Raw genomic sequence first — 13,983 nt, 5'->3', positions numbered from 1 at the left:
ATATCTAGCATAATTAAAAGGGATGAAGAGTTATACCATCGACGGGATAACCCGTGCGTTGCTCGCTGATCGTCACAGCCAATGACGTTGGAGAGGTCGTACGTGGTGGCTAACCCACGTACGTTGACTGTTTGGGCGTTTGGATAGCTAAGTGTGGTCTTGGAAGGGTTCGTGAAGGCCTTGTGATGGTGGCAAGGAGCGTAACACGGTGGATCTAGCTGTGTACAGTGGCGGTCAGTCACACGCAGTGACTGTCCATCACGTGCAGTGATTACCCACCATGTAAAGTGGTGGTTTGACCCTAGGGCTCAGCTAAGGGAGGTGCGGTGGAACTCGTGGTGGGGTTGAGGTGGCGCCACGGTGGCTCACTGCGGTGGATCTGGCCGCACAGTGGGTGAGAGGCCGTGAGAGAGTGAGAGAGAGTGTGCGTGCATGGGTGGCAGATCGGGGCAGTGGAAGGTTGGGTTGGCTTTGTGGTGGCCTGAGGAGGCTGATGATGGTGGTTACCCACCGTGGGTGGTGGTGCACGGCGTGCAACCCGTGCGTGCTTGAGGAGAAGTGTCGTGCATGGGGAAGAGGCCATGTGCCTCGGGTCTAAGGGAGGAGGAAGGGAAAGGGGAGGAGAGGTCCATGGTGGCCGTGGGAGTCGCGCACGGCGGCGCTAGCAGCGTCGTAGCTCGAACCCATTGCCTGTGTGCGACGGAGGGGGAAGGGGGGCTTCCTGAGGCTTGGGTTCCATGGAAGGGGTTCACCGGTGAGAGGGGAGGCCGTTGGTGGCGGTGGTGGCGCCGAAGAACGGCGCATTCGGGCTTTATGCTTTCAGCGGAGACAAAGAGAGAGCGTGAGAGGGAGGGGCTGCTACGGGGAGGCTCGCCGGAGGAAGGGGGAGCTGGTGGTGCCGGCGGTGAGAGCTGGTGGCGTGCGGCGGCGCCGGGTTGGAGGAAGGAAGCTTCGGGCTTGGAGATGGACTGCGTACAGCGTACGCTTGAGGGGCGAGGGAGGAGAGAGAGAGAGCTTGGGAAAAGTGAGGGAAAAGAGAGAGAGTATGGGTTTATAATCCAGTTCCTTCGTCTTGGAGTCCTCAAAACAATTTAACGTTGAGATATTAAAATATTGATTTGAAAATGCGTAAACATTAACTTAATTAAAAGCACTCAGAGGAATTAAGGTAAATATTATTTTAAACTAACTTTAGTTTATAAAATAATATTTCTTCATCATTAATAAATGATGAAGTCTTATTTAATATCTTTAAAAGGATGAAACTATTAAATTAATTAAAGCTTTCAACATAATTTAAATCTCTTAATATTTCAAATAACGGGAATCATTTTAATAATTAATATTAAAATGATCTCCGACAATTATAATATTTTGGAGCTCTTCAAAATATTATAATTGTCTCATTTAAAAACAAGTTTAACTCAACGATATTGGAAATACCTCATATAAATATTTCCAGTACATTTAAACACTGGGCATGCCTTAGAAGTCACCTAATATCTCGAGAGGCACATCGTCATGGTTTGGCACACATGACGATGCTCGCAGTCGCCAGAAAGAATGACAGACTGTTGCATAATTCCATCATCAGAATTTGCTTACGTTAGAAAGGATGAGTCTTACGTAAGAAAGAGAGAAGCTTACGTAAGAAGAAAGGAGCGGGGGTTACAGTTTAAGGCAGTGGCTGCTATGCAGCACTACCAATCCCATGAAACTCCTATGCTGGAACTGTTGAGGGCTTGGGAACCCTCGGACAGTTAATGAACTTCATCTATTGGTGAAGGAAAGAGCCCCATCTGTTATATTTTTGTTCGAAACTAAAGGTAACAGATGTAAAATGGAGAAAGTGAGGAACAAGTTGGGAATGGAGCAAAGTTTTGTGGTCGATAGCATAGGCAAAAGTGGAGGACTCGCAATGTTTTGGAAAACTGAGGTAAATGCTCAACTACTTTCTTATTCAAATAGTCATATCTCTTTGACAATCATACCTGAGAGTAGAGGTCAACCCTGGAGACTTTCTGGGTTCTATGGAAACCCTGCCACAGACAAAAGGAAAGCTAGTTGGAGTCTCCTTACAATGCTTAAACCCGAGCCTCCAATGGCTTGGTTATGTATGGGAGACTTCAATGAAATCTTGAGTAATGATGAGAAGTTTGGGTCAACCACCAGATCTTTTTCTCAAATGGAGAGCTTCAGATTAGCTCTAGACGAATGTGACTTGAGTGATCTAGGATACACAGGGTCTAAGTATACATGGAGTAACAATAGGGAGGGGAGAGATTTTACCAAAGAAAGACTGGATAGTGCTATGGGAAACGGGGAATGGCCATTACAATTCAGCAACAGCGAGGTCTCAGTGTTACCTGCCTTCAATTCAGATCATTCTCCTTTGTTGATAACCTGTGATAATGAGGAAGTTGGAGTTAATAGAAGGACAAGATTATTTAGGTATGAAGCCTACTGGTCAACGAAACAGGAGTGCAAAGATCTAATCAAAAACTCATGGCAGGTCTCATGCAAAGGGGTCCACTCAATGAGGAATTTCCAAGATGGACTGGACAGGTGCAAGCAGTTATTGAGAACCTGGTCAAAAGACTTGACTGGCAAGCAGAGACATCTAATTAGACAGAGGAGTGATATGATCCAAGAGCTGCAGAGAATTAACCAAGGTGATTTTGATGACACCATCAAGGGATTTCAAAGTGAAGTTAATCAGTTATTAGCCGAAGAGGAAATCAAGTGGAGGCAGAGGGCAAAACAATTGTGGCTCAAGGAGGGAGACAAAAATACAAGTTACTTCCATAAGTGTGCATCTCAAAGAAAAAAAAATAATAGTATTCACCAGATTACTAATGAAATAGGGGAGGAAGTGAGTAATAGGTCAGAGATATATTTCAAAGGTATTATCAAAAGTTGTTTGAATCCTCTAACCTGGATGGTATAATGGAGGCTCTGGCTGATTTAGACTCAGTAGTGACACCTGAGATGAACCTCCAGTTAAGAAAGGCATGTTCTTATGAAGAGGTAAAAGGTGCTTTATTTGAAATGGATCCAATGAGCTCTCTTGGACCTGATGGATTCTCTGCTGGCTTTTATCAGGACCACTAGGAAGTAGTTGGTGATGGTGCGGTGGAGGTAGTTAAAGAGATTTTTAACTCCAAGAGAGGAATTCAAGAGATTAATGAAACCTTTATAGTTCTGATCCCAAAAAAGAGAAGGCCCACATTGGTGATTGAATATAGACCAATAAGCCTCTGCAATGTGGTTTATAAAGTGTTCTCCAAAGTACTAGCCAATAGAGTTAAGCCTTTTCTGTCCAAGTTGATATCTCCTTCACAAAGTGCATTTGTTCCAGGGAGGTTGATCTCTGATAACATCATCGTTGCGTATGAAGCAATGCACTTAATGAAACATAGAGTGAAGCACAAGAAGGAGAGGTACATGGCTATGAAACTAGATATGAGCAAAGCATACGACAGAATAGAGTGGTCTTTCTTGGAGGCAGTGTTGTGTAAGATGGGTTTTGACAAGGGGTGGACAGACTTGGTTATGCAGTGTGTCTCTTCAGTAAAATATTCTTTGCTAGTTAATGGATCCCCTCTACAACACTTTCTACCTTCTAGAGGACTAAGGCAAGGGGACCCTCTCTCCCCTTACCTTTTCATTCTATTAACTGAAGTTCTTGGGAAGATGCTGGATGTAGTGGAGAGAAAGGGTTACATATCTGGCTTCCCATTTGCAAGAGGATCTTTGATGGTTAATCATCTTTTCTTCGCAGACGATAGCTTACTTTTCTGCAAAGAAAATGCACTTGAGTGGAGTAGATTGTCTAGAATTCTCAAAACTTATGAGGAAGCCTCGGGACAAAGACTCAATCTTGAGAAATCAGCAATTTTTTTCAGCAAAAACACATCACTTGAGACAAAACAGGCTATTATCTCGGCTTCTAAGATGGTGGAAGCTAAAGTTTTTGAGAAGTACCTTGGCCTACCCTCATGTGTGGGAAGGAACAAGCTAGCCTCTTTTAGACCTGTTCTGGATTCAATAAGGAACCGTATACAGAATTGGAAAGTTAAATTCATTTCAAATGCTGGAAAAGAAGTGCTATTAAAATCGATAGTCCAAGCTATCCCTATATACTGCATGAGTATCTTCAAGCTCCCTAAAACAATTCTCAATGCTATTAACAAGCTTATGCAAAAGTTTTGGTGGGGCAGTAGAGAAAAGAGAACCAAGACTCAGTGGTTGCCATGGAGACTACTGGGAAAGAACAAGGCAGAAGGTGGGTTAGGATACAGAGAATTTGAACATTTCAACCTTGCTTTACTGGCCAAGCAGGGTTGGAGACTAATACAACAACCCCAATCTCTAGCAGCTAAGGTGATGAAAGCCAAGTACTTTTTCAGGACTGATTTCCTTCATGCAAAACTGGGCAGCAATGTTTCATTTCTCTGGAGGAGTTTTTTGGAAGCTAGGACTGTGTTAGAGGAAGGCTTGATGTGGAGGATTGGGAATGGGGAAGGAGTCAGCTTATGGAAAGATAAATGGGTCCCTCAACCTACCACATTCAAAGTGCAGACCCCTATTGATCAATGGTATGCACACTGGAAAGTCAGCAACTTGATTGATGAGCATACTAAAACTTGGAACTTGTCAGTTTTGAGGAGCATGTTCACAGAAGAAGACATTAGTAATATTTCTAAGATACCTATTAGTTGGTGTGGCAACCCAGATAAGCTTATTTGGAGGTGTACCAAAGATGGCTTATTTACTGTCAAGAGCGCCTACCATTTGTTGGGCACAATGGAGCAGTATCCAAAGGGACAAAGTTCTGCACAATCCAACCATAAGGAAGTTTGGCCTAAAATCTAGAAATTAAAGACCCCAAGTGTTGTCAGGATGTTTCTATGGAGAGCTACACACGAGACTCTACCAACAAACCTCAAGAAGAGCAAAATAAAGGAAGACCCTTCATGCCCATTTGTAGACTGGAGCCAGAATCTGTTATGCATGCATTATGGGCGTGTTTTGTAGTGAAGGATGTATGGTTTGTCTATTCTAGGAGACTTCAGAAAATGAAGGTTGGGTTCAAGTCTTTCAAAGAGGTTGTGGAACATGTAATAGCAACTCTCAGTGAGGAGGATGTTGAACTATTTGCCTGTATAGCTTATCATGTGTGGAGGAGAAGAAATATTTTTTTGTTTGAAGGAAAATTTGAGAATCCATCAAGGTTGGCTCAAGCTGCTCTACAATTGACTAAGGATTTTAAAGAAGCCAATGACAGTAAACAAACTGGAGTGGATCCTGGTAGGCCTATTGGAACAAATTCCTGGAGTCCTCCTCCTATGAATGTTTATAAGGCCAATCGGGATGCCTTGGTTGACCGAGTACACAACAGAATGGGGGTAGGGGTGGTTATTAGAAACTGGGAAGGACTTGTAACAGCAACTCTGAGATCATCAAGGAGTCTGTTTCCTGATGTTAAACTTGCAGAGGCAATGGCTGCACTCAGAGCAGTCCTTTTTTGTAAACAGTTAGGCATTTCAAGACTACTATTAGAAGTGGATGCTCTCAATGTGGTCAACGACATCAACAAAGAGACAATGGATTGGAGCTCAGCAAGGCTGATTATTCAAGACATTAAGGCTGAATTTCAGAGTTTGGAGTACGGGTCAACTCAGTTCATCTCTAGGAACTCTAACTGTATTGCTCATTGTTTAGCTAAGGATGCACTAAAACTCTCTCAAGAGAGCTTAACTATGGAGGGAGTCCCTCCTTGTATCCAACATTTGCTAAATTAATGATGAAAGCTTGACTACTCAAAAAAAAAAAAAAAAATTCTAGGGGTGGCAATCCTAGCTATAGGAAAGAACACTAGTATGGTCTGACGTATACGTGTTGTATATAAATTGTGATAGTTGTCGTAAATGTGAGTACATGGAGTGGTGAAGGTGGACTGCTGCAGTTTATGGGAAAAATTAAGGTGGTACGTAGTCATGAAAGTGTATTTGTTTCACTGAAAGAAAATCAGGCCAGGCGGTGGAAAGTTTACTCAGTGCTTATTTTCGAGACACGTAGGGACGTGCATGGCAATTATCATGCCATGTATGTAGAGTGTTGTGGTGGGTTCGTTTGCTTGAAAGAAATTTACGTAGAGGGTGCGGGATGATTTACGTCCATGGCTCTAAATGTATATAAGATAGTGGTTTAAGAAATTGTTATAAAAAAGGGGACACTAAGATTTTAACTCCAGTATGCTTGAAATTGGACACATTAATTGATTTGGACTTGATAAATAAATTGGGACTATAATCCTCATGTCCAAAATAAATCTTTCGTCCAACAATATCTTCGACGTTTAGAAAAGTTTTATTGGGCCAAGTTCTAATTATTTCGGCTCCTTGGTCCTTGTATTTTTTATTTGGGCCTTTGTCCAATCATTGAGCCCATTGAAATTCGTACTCTGCCAAGATAAATTCTTGGGCCCGTAAGCTGCTCTGAAATTACTCGTTAAAACTCAAATGATTTTTCATACATAAGCCTAAAATTATTTAACTGGCTTGGGCCGGGCCTAGGTGTTACAATTTCACACCATTTTAAACACTCTTGCGTGAACGATGGAGTTTCACCAAAATATTGTGCTTTCCTAGCACTTGGGTTTGTGACGAACGTAAAGACTTGAGTGAGATGAAAAGAGTTGTTTCGAGACTCACTCTGTACTTGAGACATAACGTGACACGAAATAGAATGACGAAGTACAGTCATAAAACTTCGAATTGGTTCTTTTTAAAGGCTTTCGGAGCAAAGTAACCACACCTAATGCTACTGGGAGCAACACATTGTAAATACGGTCATATGGTGAATGTGGTGAAGGTGAATTATGAATTGCCGTATCATATTGTGAATGTGGCGAAGGCAAATTGTGAACTGCCTTGTCATATGGACTTTAAGGTACTCACACCTAGTAAAGAGGGTCGATAATGTGATGCAGTAACTAGCAGGAAGCCCACAGTGCTTAGGGGAGCCATGAGGTATCCACCCACATTGTTATATTGAAAAGATTACAAGAGATTAATAAGAAATGGTACTTTGTCATATGGTTATATTGTTACTTTGTTACATGGTTACAAGTTCAATGTTTTTAAAACATAAAGAATACAGATGGGACAAAAATGTTTATTTGGTCAAAGTACATGTTCATGCATTCATACTCATGGTTTACCTCATACATACTTATGTTATCCTTGTATATGTTTTTAGTTTAACTTGATGAGATTTCTTGAAATCTCATTGTGGTAGTTTTCATTACCATTCCCCCCTAAAATGGTAGAACTTTTAGCAGGACCAAAAATAGCTAGCCAGGATGATGATTAAGGTTATTTGGAAGAGGAAGATTGAGGACGAACCCAAGCCAGAGAAGAGCTGAAGCTAGTCTTGATTTACATGGAAATTACTCATTTCACTAGCAGAGATTAGAAATATGCTTTAATGATTTCCTTATTAGTAAAAGGCCTTTAAATACAATACTTGTTATGTTAAATAGTAACAAGTAGTTTGATACTCCGTTACTATGAAGTGCGATTTAAAGCTATGAATGTAGTTGGGATATTAATTTTATTCTGGTACAACATTTTATAGAATGACTTATTCCGTTGCGATTACCGCATACTGCTAGTATTATTCTAGATGCATTGCATGTTAACTATCACGAACGATGGGTACGTAGCCTTACATTTCATGTCCCAAGCGGGGTCGGGGGGCATCATAGTAGCATTCCTCATGAGATAAGGCTTTCCTCTCAAAGCCTTTCCATTTTTATCAATGTCCATCACATGAGTGTGACGGTGCTTTAGATGCTCCATCTCCTACCAATAGGTAGTGGTATGCCTATCTAATTCAATAAGTTACCTCCTAGGGCGTTCCTCTCTCATCTGTCACACTCGTTGTGTAGAAATTGTCAATTTCCTAGCAGTCTTCCATTCACGTGTCCTGGAAACTGCAAAAAGATAGTAAAAAATGGAAGATAACTCACAACACAACTATAAATGGGTCCACATTAGATCTGAGACAAAAAAAAAAAAAATATATATATATATACTTTATTTGATATCCAAACAAATGAAGTACAATGACGGATTGATGCAATGCAACCCTGTACATAAGTGAATACAAAAAAGTCAGTTGAGTAGAGTCCATAAACAAAACACAGACCGACTAAGAACCAAACAGATGAGGGTACTTGACCTTCATATCAGCTTCTTTTTCCCAAGCAGCTTCCTGAACATTATGATTTTGCTGAAGTACTTTGACTAATGGAATCTTGCAGTTATGCAATTCCTTCTCTTTCCAATCACTGATTTGTATTGGTCTTTTTTCGTAAGTTAGGATGGAGTGCACAGGTATACTCTCGGGATCTATGGCCGCAGGCATCTGATCTCCAAAACTCTTTTTCAGCGAAGATACATGGAATACATTATGGATTCCGTGAAACTTAGTTGGCACCTCCAAATGGTTCGCAATTGCTCCCACTATTTCCAATACCTCATAAGGTCCAATGTATCTCAGGCTTAACTTGCTCTTAACACTGAATCGATTACTCCTTTCTTAGTATATACTTTTACATAAACCCAATACTCCTCCTTTTGTTGTCAGCGTAGTTCTTCTGTCGACTCTGTCCTACTTTAATCCTTTCTCTAATGGTAACGACTTGGTCTTTTATCTCTTGTAGAAGTTCCGATCCAATCACCTTATTCTCCCTAACTTCATCTCAATATAAAGGGGATCTGCACTTCCTACCCTACAAAGCTTTATAGGGTGCCATTTGAATGGTTGCATGCAAGTTGTTGTTGCATGTGAACTGTACCAAAGGTAACTACTTCTCCTAGTTCCTTTTGTGTTCCAGTACATAGGCTCTAAGCCTATCTTCTAAAGTCTAAATCGTCCTTTCGGTTTTTTCGTCCATCTGAGGATGGTAGGCATTGCTAAATTTCAAACTGGTGCCATCAAACTCTGCCAAAACCGAGACATGAAGTGAGGGTCTCTATCTTTCACGATAGTTTTCAGTACTCCGTCCAGTCTGACGATCTCTGAGATGTAAATCCTCATTAATCTCCCCAAAGAATCAGTATTCTTAATGGGTATGAAGTGGGTGCTTTTTGTCAACGGTCAACTATCACCCATATAGTGTTATTTCCTCCAGATTGTAGTTCTTGGAAAACCTATTAAAAAATCCATCAAGATATCTTCTCATTTCCATTTTGGGATTGGCAGTGACTGCAACTCTCCTGCCGGCTTCTAATGTTCTGCTTTAACAAGTCTATTGACAGAACACTTATTTACCTAATTGGCCTTTCCGGGGTGGTACTTAATGTCTCACTGGTAGTCACTAATCAGTTCCAACCATCTCCTCTACCTCATATTATGGTTCTCCTGCTAAAAAAAGTACTTGAGGCTTTTGTGATTTGTGAAAACTTCACACTTTTCGCCGTACAAGTCGTGTCTCCAAATCTTAAGAGCCAAAACCACTACGGCTAACTCCAAGTCATGAGTAACATAATTCTGCTCATGATCCTTTAGTTGACGTGATGCAAAAGTGACTACTCTTCCTTTCTACCTCGGATGCATCAGTATACATCACAAAAGGCTTATAAGGCTTAAGAAATGTAAGTACTAATGTTGTCGTAAGTCTTTTCTTCAACTCTAGAAAACTCGCTTCACACTTATGTGATGCCCCTAGACCCCGCTTGGAATTGCACATAGACTAAAGTGTCAGGACATGTAACTCATGGCTACATACCCCCGTTCATGAAAGATAATATGCAATGCAACTAGCATGTTTCTAGCAGTATGCAGTAATCACAACTGAATAAGTTATTTCATAAAATGTTATATCACAATAAAACTAATATCCCAACTTCATTCATAGCTTTAAATCACACTTCATAGTGATGGAGTATCAAACTCCTTATTATACTTTAACATAACGAGTATTGTCCTCAAAGGCCTTTTAACAAGGAAACTGTTAAAGCATCTTTCTAATCTTTGTTGTCTCCAAGTAAATCATGACTAATTCCAGTCTTCTCTCAGGGATCGAGCTCATCCTTGGCCTTGATCATCATTCTGACAAGCTACTCCTGGTCTTGCTAAAAGTTCTACCATTTCAGGGAGAATGGTAGTGGAAACTACCACATGAGATTCTAAGAAATCTCAGCAAGTTATCCAAAAACATAAATATAACATAAGCATGTATAAGGTAAGCCATGAGTATGAATGCATGAATATGTACTTTGACCCAAAACATATTTTTGTCCCATCGATATTCTTTCTTTTTTCCAAAAACACTAATCTTGTAACCATGTATCAAAGTAACAATGTAACCATATAAAAAAGTATCATTTCTTATTAATCTCTTGTAATCTTTTCAATGTGGATGGATACCTCATGGCTCCCCTAAGCACTGTGGGCTCCCTGCTAGTTACCACTTCACATTACAGGCCCTTTTGACCGGGTTTGAGTACATCAGAGTCCATATAACGCGACAGTTCACAATTAGCCATCACCATTTTTACAATATGATATGGCAAATCATAATGCCTTCACCGTATTTTCCATGTGTTGCACCCACTAGCGTTAGGTGCTACTTCACTCCAAAATCCTTTAAAAAGAGCCCATTCAAAGTTAGTTGACTGTACTTCATCAGCCTAGTGGTTACCACTCCAATTTAAGCACTCTAGAGTGGACAGAGGAGTTCCACTAGGATATTCCCCCATTCTAGCATTTGGATCGTGACACAAATAATTTTTCTTTCTTTCTCTTTTAAATACAAAACCCGAAATGCTTGTGACACGTACTTGTGACAAAACCATTATTTTTCCTTCAATGCACAACCCAAAAATAAGTGACACATGGCCATGTAACTCTCATGCAACAATGTCGTGTACTTATGCCATATACATCACGTGCATAGCTTGAAAGAATTAGAACATGTGGAAAATATAATTGCATACAACATATGAAAATTAAACAATGCATATAACATTTCTCAAACTGCCAACATGCCATTTGAACCAACAATTTTATCAAACAATATTTAAGCATAGCATGAACGTATAAGATACAAACCATAGCATGTAACAAGTAGCAATTCCATAATCCAATTTGAGCAACCAAATTGTAAAGTTTACACAAAGACACAAATATATTTTCCAGGAGTAAGTAAGAGGCTAATTTACAGATGTTTCCTTACATACAAAGAGTATAATCTTCATGGGCTGAAATAAAAGCATACTAATGTTAGAGAGATTTGCAATTGAAACATAAACTTATAAAACTCTAAACTTATAAAATCTAGCAAGATTTTCACTTTAACCCCCTTGACTTTATAAGATTGAACATTAAGTTCTAAACTTTTAACATTGCAATCTGACCCCAAGTTTCCTCATGCTTAACAAACTTCATGTAGTCATCATCCTAGACCCGTTTCCAACCTCAAAATATGCTTGCCTAGAAATCGTACCACAAAAGATACATCATTAGAAGAAACCATTGATCTAAATCATTCACTATATGCACTTGGCTTAATGTCACACTTGAAATCATCTTAACCAAAATGAAGTACTTGATTTAAATCTAGAACATAACTCCAAATGTATGTTCATCCTATTGATTCATGCAACTTATGACCAAATCTAAGAGAAAACACCATTCAACACACGTTTGGCCACCAAACCTCAAAAACCTAGACTTGATCTAAGGTACCTTGCTTCCTTTGTACTTTTGATTCTTAAGACATCAAAGTGTCTAATTTTTTGTTTCTAAACATACTCATGATCAAAGTTCACTTCCTAGGATATCAAGTCCACATAATCTGAAATACCTTTAGAGAGAAAACCCGAGCCATGCATTTTGATACTTTTGAATATATGACATTTCTAGACCTTGATTTCCTAATAGATCTGAATTGAGACAATCGTTTCCAAGCCTAATTTGAGTCCTTAAGCATTACATTATCCATAAAAATCTTATCTTCAGGAGATTAACCTCAAATCAACAATATTCAAACAACATGACATGCATTGACTCTAGATGGCATTATAAACCCCAATACCTTGAATCTCATGCAAGAACCTTTCATCCAAACAAAAATCTCAATTCCAAGCTTAGCCAAAGATCTTAATACACCATTAAGGTCATAAAAATCCTTTTTTTTTATCAAGCCTAGGCTCAAACTAATATCACTAGACATATTGCTCTCAACCGAAAACTAAAGCCATCATAAACACCACAAATTGACTTCTCTCTTCCAAAAAATGCTTCCATTAGACCACTAACACAAGTCTCCAACATTTATTATGAAAAATAGGGAGAGAAAGATTACTGACCAAGTCAGAAATCTTGAAGAGGAGGCTTGATTTGCATTGTTCTAACCAACAGTTCTTGGTTTTCACCATTATTGTGTGATATGCTCTTTATTCGAATGTGGTGTAGTCGAAGCTTTGTGTGTGTGTATGACTAGAGGGGAAAAGAAGATTAGAGTGAGTATTTTTGTGTAAACCCTCAAATCACATAAAAATGGGGTATTTTTATACTAAAACTAGCCCAAACTCTCTTATTCTTGCTTCAGCTTTATTACTAAGTGGATGGCCCAGGATTTTAGTTATTGCATGTTGGACAAGTGGCACATGGTAGGTCTTTAGCTATGCATGTTGGACATGTGGCTTTTAGCTGATGCATGTTGGACAAGTGGCGCCTTATTGCTGCATGTGGGACAAGTGGTGCATGGCTAATGCATGCTGGACAAGTGGCATCAGTCATTAATGACTCTTCATAAATGCTCCACCAACCACCACTAAATTTTAAAGGCTCCACTAACCACCACTGTTTTAAATGCTTGAGTGCTATTGGGTGATGGTGATGGTTAGGATATAGTGTAGAAAAATATGAAAAGTATTCTTGGAAAGAATCCTCTTGCCAAGTGATGTGAATCCTCAAAAATTCGAAATCCTCTTCATTTTCCTCATAATTGTTTCCTAGGAAACCTAAGAACACTTTGCATGTGTGCCAAGTGTCCATTTGATGCTAGGGATAGGGATTTTCAAAATCCCCCTTGCTCTAATTTTCGAAACTCTCTTTTGTCTCTTGCTTTTCTCTTCAAATTCTAAAATCCTAGTGGCTTGCATGAATGCCATGTGGCATGGTCCTTTTGTATGTCCAAAAACTCCCATTATTGCATCTTCTCTAATGTTGAATGCCCCATGCATGCTTGCCAAGTGTGATAGTCGATTGCCTCTCCCTTGCTCTTCATCATCTCTTATCTTGAAAACTTAAAAAGGCTTTGTTGCATGAAGGACATGTGGCACTCCCCATTAAAGTTGAAACCCCAAGGCTTCATCATCATAAGATCCTTCTAGAAACCCTAATGCATGAATTAAAAGTGGTGCAGCCCTTGCCCTAATCTGAAACCCTAAATGTCCCTTGCGTAAATGTAACTTATGTTTGGCTAGGATTAGATAAATCTGTATTTAAATTAGAATTATGGATGAATGTAATTTTAAATAGGACTTTAGGATTGCATCTGATAAGAATGAGCATTTGAATAGAAGTTATCTGATAAGGACAAGTGTTTGAATTGTAACTCTTATCAAACCTTGTTTATATTATAAGATAAGAGTCTACAAGAGTCCTATGTATATTTCAAGTCTAAGAGTCAGTTGAATAGATAAAGATGCAAGCTTTATTGAAGAAACTGGAACTGATTTGAACTCGATGCAATCCAGAAGAAGTGATCCATTCCGAGATGTTCGCAAATAGTTAGCAACATATCTGACTGAAATTCTGGATAAACTTGTCAACAGAGTCCTTTTTCCAAATCAATCACAACATTGCCTATTTATAGAGGAGTCGGCTGAGGTTTTTAAAGAACACTTCAACATCACATATTCACAAGTATTGAGAGTTTGAAGATCTGGGTAAAACTTCAAG

The 13,983-nt window shown here is 39.6% G+C and overlaps 2 protein-coding genes across 2 annotated transcripts; both read left to right on the top strand.

Annotated features, from left to right (window-relative positions):
* The first annotated feature begins 1,840 nt into the window (after window positions 1-1,840).
* LOC121236550 lies at window positions 1,841-4,875 on the top strand. Its single transcript, XM_041133001.1, has 3 exons — window positions 1,841-2,795; window positions 2,969-3,027; window positions 3,112-4,875. The coding sequence occupies exons 1-3, from the start codon at window positions 1,841-1,843 to the stop codon at window positions 4,873-4,875; spliced, it is 2,778 nt and encodes a 925-aa protein (XP_040988935.1).
* A 35-nt stretch (window positions 4,876-4,910) lies between these two features.
* On the top strand, window positions 4,911-5,804 carry LOC121236549. Its single transcript, XM_041133000.1, has one exon. The coding sequence runs from the start codon at window positions 4,911-4,913 to the stop codon at window positions 5,802-5,804; it is 894 nt and encodes a 297-aa protein (XP_040988934.1).
* The last annotated feature ends 8,179 nt before the right edge of the window (window positions 5,805-13,983 follow it).

The sequence above is a fragment of the Juglans microcarpa x Juglans regia genome, chromosome 6S (assembly GCF_004785595.1).
Source record: "Juglans microcarpa x Juglans regia isolate MS1-56 chromosome 6S, Jm3101_v1.0, whole genome shotgun sequence".
NCBI classification, from domain to species: Eukaryota; Viridiplantae; Streptophyta; class Magnoliopsida; order Fagales; family Juglandaceae; genus Juglans; species Juglans microcarpa x Juglans regia.
This window is presented reverse-complemented; position numbering and strand designations above follow the sequence as displayed.

What these genes read in the sequence shown, in the direction of transcription:
- LOC121236550 (XM_041133001.1), top strand. Translation starts at nt 1,841, where the DNA reads ATGGAGAAAGTGAGGAACAAGTTGGGAATGGAGCAAAGTTTTGTGGTC. An exon ending in GGAGGGAGACAAAAATACAA is followed by an intron (nt 2,796 to 2,968) that starts GTTACTTCCATA and finishes TGGCTGATTTAG; the next exon opens with ACTCAGTAGTGACACCTGAG. An exon ending in AGGCATGTTCTTATGAAGAG is followed by an intron (nt 3,028 to 3,111) that starts GTAAAAGGTGCT and finishes CAGGACCACTAG; the next exon opens with GAAGTAGTTGGTGATGGTGC.
- LOC121236549 (XM_041133000.1), top strand. Translation starts at nt 4,911, where the DNA reads ATGGAGAGCTACACACGAGACTCTACCAACAAACCTCAAGAAGAGCAA.